The 9,255-nt window shown below is 33.9% G+C and overlaps 1 protein-coding gene across 1 annotated transcript in view; it reads right to left on the bottom strand.

The window, feature by feature from the left end:
• Positions 1–6,660: 6,660 nt before the first annotated feature.
• The window catches only part of LOC102805039 (uncharacterized), a 33,461-nt gene continuing 30,866 nt past the window's right edge, over positions 6,661–9,255 (bottom strand). Inside the window, exon 3 of the mRNA XM_006825480.3 lies at positions 6,661–6,777. Coding sequence (XP_006825543.2) covers positions 6,664–6,777 — 114 coding nt within the window. The 3' untranslated portion in view covers positions 6,661–6,663. The remainder of the gene's footprint in view (positions 6,778–9,255) is intronic.

The following is a 9,255-nucleotide window of genomic DNA, read 5'->3' as shown; positions in this document are numbered from 1 at the left end:
GAGAAAACATCACATTGATACTTACCTAACACCACTGTAAATCGAGGAGGACACTCTTTTTGAAATTTCTTGGATTAAAAACATTGCATGTGGGCAATACAACTATTCTATGAATAGCGCCCTCTACCAATGGAATACTGTATAAAGTAGCACCCTGTCTTGATTGAACAGGTGTAGAAATCCAGGAAAGTGATTTCATTTTCCTGGAAGTAGTGAGACCCCGGTGTAGAAATATGCCTAGGCACTTTGTCATGGTGGAAAATGCACCAAACATATCATTTTGCTAATATTCGATAGAAGGGACTTCTATTTTTGTCACATCGATTGGTACACCAAGAAGCACAATATCAAACGTGTATGTTTACATTACACCCCATATCCAGGATGTGCACGCATGCGAAATAGCGTATCTTCGGCTTTCCGGGAAAGTGGTCTTTGAAATGCAGTTTACAACATCGATATTATAGTCTGTATTAGTCCATCAGTTATTCTGTCCTCTACTCCTAACTACGTGCAATAAAATTCTCAAATTAATATTGAATGTTGTGTCATTTTATGTACCTGGTGTGAACTTGTTTGTATACAGCACGTTTTCAAAAACTGGTTACAACTACTGGAAACGAGACATGAATGTCATAGTCCCAGTTATTTAATTATAAAATACTAGTGTTAAAATATTACATGGAACATCTGCAAACAATTGAATTAATATGTACTCTATTTAGGTACAACTCGTCATATAAAGTGATTTCCCTTAATATGATAACTAAAAACTGTCATTGACCCGGGTCCAAAATACACAAGTGCAACCAAACTACTATACATCTCATACATGCTCAGGAAACTGCATTCATAAATCTGAGTAAACCTTGATGTACCTTTAATAACAACTTGCCTTCTTTGTTAATTCAGGTCTTTGTATATTACCAGAACCTCGGTTTGCTTCAGTATCACCACTATAATTCCCATCAAAATGTAGCCCTGACACCCCTCTACAGTTTCCACTGAGATTCGTAATGGTACGATCGATCTGTCACTGATTCAGACATTTATTATGTGCATATTTACGTGCATATTCGGCACAGACTTGTTCATCAACCTGCCAAGTTTCATCAATACCTGCTGCAGTATTTCTGAGAAAATGTTAGAGACGTCACAGGAGGAAACTGGAAATAATAATTAATAATCCGCCTGAAGTGGGGACTAAAAATGTGATACAGTAGTTGTGGACTTACTGCATGCACCCAGAAATCTAGGTACCTAACACACCAAGAGTTGTCACATGGAACATAGTTTCATTCTCCTTGATGTTTGCCACAGTTGCCAGTCCCTGTAGTGTCTTTAGTTTAACACCTGCACGCAAGGTTCTATCCACTCAAAGCTGGTGAATAGTTCTCACTCAGTGGCTTAATGTTTTCACCACCAGTTCTCTCTTTCTATCACAAATTCACAAAATAGTTCTGCACTTTCCCTCAAAAGTTTGGGACAAAAAAGCCATATTTTTAAAGGAGAAACTGAAAATTGACTTAAATTTTGTCTGTTGGCTTCAAAATTTGGGTTTACTGCTAGAAATGTAAGTAAAAAGTGCAGAATAATTTAGGTGAGAAAGTCTGGTGGTGAAAATGTTTGCATCCTATCGAATCTGTGACGCACACAGCCAAGGTGAAGGTAAACCCATTTTTTTACACGAGGTAGGATTTAAACTTGTGAGTCCCATGCAACAACCAGTCACTGACATAGAGATGATGCTGATTTTATTTGATTGTAGAGTTGTTGTTTTATCGCAAAAGCATCTAAACTTTTGCAGATTGTGATGAAAGTTGAAAATGGTGATGAAATGTAGACAGGGTTACCATAGCGATACAGACATAAATATCTGAAGATGAAACCAATAACTTCAAAAGAAAAAGAAAATCAATTGTTGGTGTAACATTTTTTTTTATTTATCGTTGAATAAATGTTTTTTCAGTTCACAAAATCATTGCGTGTGAAACTAATCATAAAGTGAAAAAATGCAACATGAAAAATTATCATTTTGTTAATCACATCACCATGGTGACAAGTCTCCTGGGTGTGGTGTAAATTATTTATATAATACATGTGTGGTTTTGCATAAAAATATTAACTTGCACACTTTATAAGATTCAAAATTTTTCAAAATGTAATATTGAAAAACCTCCATTACAAACAACATAGCACAAGACAGTACTACTCCCTCCAGTGGTGAGGATAATGTCTGGGCCTTCGAAAGTTCTGATATGCAAAACAAATCCCATTTTGCTTCTGAAGCAACATGATACAGTAGTTGTAACAGTGTAAATAGAACAACATCTCAATAACTTTACTGTACACCTCTGAAAAGCCGCAGTCCCATCAGCGTAAAATGGTTCAAATAGATTTCAAGGGACTTCTTTTCTGATGAAAACCATTTTAAAGTTGGATTGCTAATTGATACAGAGTTGCAAGAGGTGTGATGAGGTCATGAAAAAGCAATAATTATAAGTATCAGACACAGAAAGAAGGTTGTATTTCTTTGATGTCTTTTCACATGAAAACAATGAATCTCAATGTCAATTCAATGTGGTTCAATTTCTCCTACCAACACCAATAATTCGACTTAAATATACAAGACAGAAAATGGAATCACCTGCACTCAATTAAACATAGCATCAAATTTAAGAAAAAGTCAAATTAAAGGGCAGTGGTCATTGCACCATGTCCTGTTCGATATAGGACTCATAGTGACGAACACAATGCGTGTAAAATACATTCGAAATTGAAACACATGTTGCACCAGGACCACCGCCCTTTAAGCATGGACATATTAAAGGTGCTGGTTCCAAGTTGCCAAAGTGAGGCTGCATACTCACATTCTAACATAATGGATCAACTTGTGCCAATATATAATATGTAAATGTGGGTGGGGCACACAAAGGTATACTATTTATTGTTCGGTACCAGTGTATATATATATATATATATAGGAATTACGTCCAAGACTTTTATTAGATGTCCGATTTAAAAACTACATTCAGAAAAACCAAATAGGGGATTTGACAGCAGATAAAGGATGTGAACATCTGTCAAAATACCCAAAGGTGGGGTGACGTTTTTAGTGGGTTGTCGTTTTCCCCTAAATACAAAATGTAGACAGAATTAAAATATTGTAATTTTTCATTACACAACTGTGTGATCTGGAACTCTATATCGGTGCCACAATAATTTTACATCAATGTAAAAAAAAATGTTTTTGCATAGGTAACAATATGATAAAATTACATAAAAATTACCACTAAATTTTTAAACATACAATATTAATTTTCAAACCTCAATTAAACAAATCGTAAATATAAACAAATTTGTTTTTTCAAACTGGAAAGTTACATGTATATCCTCTCTGCGGTCAACTTGTGGCCTAGCCGCAAGCCTCATTTTGAAACTGAAAACACAGCGCCCTCTACAGGTAAAACATGTCTAGAATGACATGCTAATACATTTGTAAATATTTCTTATTAAAATAAGGCGTATGATATGGTCGATACTTCACACACATGTTCGATATTGGTCACATATGACATACCCACACATGGGTACATGCAGTGTATGTGCGGTGACAATCGCCATCATTTGTAATTACCCATAATTGCACTTTGAAATGTACAAAACTATATATTATATATTTCTAACATTATCCAGGCTGAATTGCCGAGAGTCACTCCAAATGGTATGACAAACAAAAATGCCACTGTCAACAACAACAAAATAAAAATAACAGTTCCATTACATAATGCTATCTATGGTCCTTGTATATTGCTCCTTAGTAGGTATATGCTTATGTTAATAGCAGAGGTGTATGTGGTCAAATGAATTAAAATAATTTTAATCTGGCAAATACTATAAATACAGTCTTTGGTTTATTGCGCTTCTATTGGCAATACGCTTCTAATGGATCAAATGCGATACTATTAATTAAATAACGTTGATTTTATAAATACAATTACAGTTATCCTTTTCTCAATACATTGTAAGCAGATTCATTTTCGCTGCCAGAATGTTTTGCAATTTAATAAATACAAGTTCATAGCGACTAAACTTCACGAACATTTTTGTTTCAGGTACATAGTACATAGTTCGTAAAACATTTGTCTCCTGTGAAAGTATATAAAAAGAATAACGAACATGCTGATTATTATTGTGTGTTAGCAGAGTGGCAGAGTGAAGATGGGGATGTACTCAACAATACATGAAATGGAGTCAAGTCCATTTTTAAACGATAATAGAAACATGAATACTTTTTTCCTGGGCCTAAGAGGTATGGGATAAAATAGCTACCATAAAATCAAATTATATTTACTAGTTATAGCAGAGTTTTAATTTCACTAATTAACAAATTCAGCTAATTAAATTCTGGAACAATATTGTTTTGTTTTTCTATTTAAATCTAATGATTCAATCTTGTCAGAATCAGTAAATTGAAAGTAATGAAAGTGAAATTACTTTGATCCTAAGTCCTGCAGTGAATGACGAATGTGTGTTATTTTTTTTTTTTAGTCATTCATAGTCTTGATGTCATGGATGATGTCATTCATTTTATCAAGTAATAAAAATATCAATTTATGAGTATAACAGAATACTTTCACTGGAAAAAATAACACTAAAATCTTATGTTGCCGATTAAAGCAGTGTGCATAGTCACGTTTGTTATGAGTCATATGCATACATGTACACAATGCTTGTAAAATGTTTACACAACATTACAATGCACTCTGCGTGATGACTGTGACACGGTAACTATTATGTACTTGCTTGGCTTATATAGCGTCAAACAAATTCACTTTAATTAGCACTCGTTACTGCAACCACCAAGATCCACAGTCGTCGCACAACGCACGTTTGAATATCATGTAAACAAACAATGTATATTACACATAGTATACATCGGATGGGACCTGTATTGAACACGGCGCGATGTGACGACTGTGGTACAAGTCATGCAGATCACTACATCATTATTTTTCTTATTACTTTGCTCAAATGTAGGCAAGGTCTGAATTGCCGATTAAGCTCATATTTCTCTAGAAAATTAATTACCTCCGAGATTTGAATTATAACAGATAACTTCCCAGTAAGATAGGTGATGGATAAAGTGGAATCAGTTTAAATTCATTTAAAATGCCAGTCATCATATCATGTTGTTTTCGATATGTGTCCCAAGCGACAGAAATATACAACGTTGTTAGTTTCCATAACATTTTAGTGTTATTTATGGCAAGAGCGTCATCAGGGTACGCGAGATTAATTGCTTTCAAAGTGTTTGCTGTATTAGAAGCGTATTGTACTTAACAGTTAAAAACTAGCTCGTTAACAAATTTAAATTAAAACAAATGAGTGTAAGAATGATGTACTTGAAAATTTGATGAAAACCAATATGCAGAGTGAATCCAGAAACGAATACCGGTATATATTCATTGATCAATTAAAAAACGTGCAAGCTAAATGTAAAAAAATACATGGCTGGAATCTTTTTAACAATTACATACATACAATTTCAGTGGAATACGGAAATATAAGTTTTAATAATCAACACACAGTTATCAATGTATTGAATTCCATAAAAATATAACTTTTTCATAAATATCTGTTGAATCAATTTACTGTTGGGAAAAAACATCGTCAAATTGATTTGCCATCCCTTAATGCTGTTCAGGGTTGCCATAACAACAGCACACCAGCATAGTCTGGGGGTCAAAGGTCAAACTGCTGCTCAATGCTGGCCATCAGCTCCTCTTCGGAGACATCATAGTGAATGGATCTTTTCGAGTTTCTGGACGGCGGAAGTGGACTAAGAAGAGAGTTGGATATAATCGATAATTAATAAAATAAACAATTAAGAAAATGATGAAATGTGTCATAATAATCGACATGGAAACTTGTACAACTTGCGTTAACCCATAAATCCTATTCAGGTTTTTAGAGAAGAGTTTATGATTATGATTACAAGTTTTTAGCAGTTTATCAATAGACCGTTTTCGTAAGTGCATGGCCCCCGAAATCTCTTCAAACATTGTATTCACTGCTCTAAATATCAGGATTACATAAATCAATGGAAGCGTGAACGTGATGACAGGATAGAATGCAACACTTTGAGACGCAAAAAACAAGTTTTGTGGCTCTCTCACTTTCACCACGATTTCAGTGGGTATTAACGTCTAAGGTCGATCAATTATAAAGTACATCACAGCGAAAATCACCCCCAGAGTTTATTGTTATGGATAGTTTACAATAGGTGATTTCCCGTTCAACTGTGAGATCTCGCGAGTTGCATGAAAGACGCGCGACGAACGTCTGCCGCAAAAATCAATTGATTTGAATTTGAACTTGAATTTCTTTATTTCGTAACTCACAATGACCGGCCGTTCTTCAACAGAGGAAAATTGCCTATCATCAAATGTGGACATCACATTATTAAGCATGGAAATGTCCCCCAAAATACTTTGTCGAAGCCCACGCGTTGTTTGACGCCACTACAACGCTATGACCTTTGTTTGTCCTGTTTTTACGTTAGATTTCATGCACAACGTGGGATTTTCGCAGTGAACGAAAAATGTCTATAAAACCGATTATGTTGAGAATTTCTAGCGACAAGAGTTTTTAATCTTTTAATTACAAATAGACTGAGTATTTATACCTTGTCACCGTGAGAGCACCTTTGTTTTCTTCTTTTAAAGTTGTGTAAGTGATCTTTTCTTCTACATTTACCTTCTCTTCGCTAGTGTCCTGAAAAATAAATAAAAATATTAAAATTTTCATACATATCATTAAATGAATGAGTAATCTGATGAAATTGAACACAGGTAGAGCAACAAGATACAAGGCAAAATTTGATACGTCGAAAATATATGTCAACAAAGAAGCTGCTCTCTGATTGGTCTGATTATTAGGTGTTAGGGTTGGGTAGCCAATCAGGTACAATCTTGGAAGTAGTTTTGCATTGACTCAGAACCATTTCATACATTAGAAATTCACTGAGATTAAAGAAAGATCTGTAAGGTTTGAAGTTATACTGCCCCCTTGCTGTGAAATATGGAGAACATGTGAGTTGCTTGGTGTTAACATTTTTAAAACTATACTTTATCTCATGCGTCAGGATACATTTGTAATGAAGACACCTGATCACCTCATGTGTATTGATATTTAAAAAGATATGCTTTGGAATAAATAATAGGTCAATCATGAAAGTTCCTTGGTTTCGCAGATGTTTATGCATTCCTGAGTTAATAAATATCCCATTAGACGCCAACATGTACCCGCCCGACAGTGTCACTTTTACTTGTGTATGTGCGAAAAATGTGGAAATATTTTACGAGATATTCGTAAAATATCAAAAACATGTTTTTAATTCACACACAATAAATATGAATGACACATTTTGATATCTATACTTATATTGATTCCAAGATATGCTGAGGAGCAGGAGCACGTATTAAACTTGTGATTGTAAGCCATCACATGGTTGAAATAACTTTTGGAGTGTCTTCCTCAAAACAAGACCGATATTATAAACATTGAGATATTTGCAATAGTTATTGTTACATAACAAGTATCAAAGCAATTGAGCCGATAGTCGCAAATAGCATTTTTTACCAAAAATTTCAATTAAAAATATTAATTAAAAATAGAGAATTGAAGACATTATAACAAAATACTAGTAAACAAATGTGACAAAGATCCACCCAAGGCACCTACATGCCAAGTATCAAAGCAATTGAGCTTAATATTATTGAAAAAAAAAAAAAAAATTTCTTATCAAAATTATCACTAAAAATAGAGAATATAGAGGTATATCAAGTATCAAAGTAATTGAGCTGGTAGTTTTCAAGAAGTAAAAAATTTAATTGTTGACGAATGACGGATCAAAGACACACATTCACATGAGAGGATAAAAAAATTCAAACTGTTCTAGAGGTCTTTTAACCAAATTTATAGAGAATCTAAAGCGCCTATAGAAAAACGTTTTCATTTAGTTATTTCAACAGTTTTCATTGTGTATATATACACGCTTTGCGGTTTACAGATTGCGAATATTTTTAAAATACACACGATAGACGCTAGACAATTTCGAAACATTTGTATGAGGTTTACAAGTTATAATAGATTAACACCATAAATAATTAATGCGACTGATATGTCAAGTGCGTTTAGAACTCATTTTTTGCACAGTCGTCTCAGTCAGCCAGCCTTTATAATGGTTGTCAGTTACTATTTACGTGATCCAATGCTGTTGTAATACTGTCAATGTAATCAACAGAATACAAAAACTCGTGGTGAAATCATAATACGTAGTCATCCGTGAAGCGTACATACGTACGTGTGCTACGTGACAATGATACTTTTTTTTTGTCTTTGCAATTACGAGTAGTTTTCTGATTTTGTCCCTCAGGTTTCCTGCTCCCCCTCCCCTATCTCTAACCCCCCCCCCTATTGCAACAATGGAATATCTTGTTATAATAGATAAAGATGATGTTATAATAAGTGTCTGGTTTAATGATGCCTTGCTGCCATGGCAACATACCAGGCATTATTGACATGATAATAATTACAGCATACATTGGACATGTGACTGTTAATATATTCACAGTTATATCGTGCTTTATAGTCACAATACGTTATTATATACAGACAGTCTATCTTGACAAATTTAAACTGTAACACTCGGAGAACACGTTTATAAAGAAAGCAAGTTTAGGTTTTCTTCAAGAAAACTCTTCTAGTTTACATAATTATTCATAGAGTGTGACAATTAGAATTAGCTCAGAGAAAAAAATAGCGATATGAAACCAACCAGGGAACTTTATTAAAATGTTTTGTTTTTTGTTTTTTTTTAGACAGATGGTCTTTATATAGAAATTGGATTATTTTTTGATGGGTCGCCGAGTCATACATTTGACATAATATTTTTGTCCAGATAAATTAATGAGATAGAACTGTTAAAATTAAATTTATATGAGTTGATCAAAATCAAATAAGGAAAATGAAAATTTTTTTATAAACAGAATGCTAATTATTATTTTGGTTTCTAAACAAAGGTGAATAGACAAAATATTGCTGAAAGAGTGGTCACTATAGACAGGTGGTCTTTATACACAGGTTGCTTATACGTTATGTCTTGGAACTGCCTAAAAGTGGTCACTATAGACAGGTAGTCTTTATACACAGGTTGCTTATACGTTATTATACCTTTGAACTGCCTAAAAG

The sequence above is a fragment of the Saccoglossus kowalevskii genome, chromosome 14, assembly GCF_978046115.1.
Source record: "Saccoglossus kowalevskii chromosome 14, keSacKowa6.1, whole genome shotgun sequence".
Taxonomy (NCBI): domain Eukaryota; kingdom Metazoa; phylum Hemichordata; class Enteropneusta; family Harrimaniidae; genus Saccoglossus; species Saccoglossus kowalevskii.
Note: the sequence above shows the minus strand (reverse complement) of the source record. Positions and strands in the feature narration are given on the sequence as shown.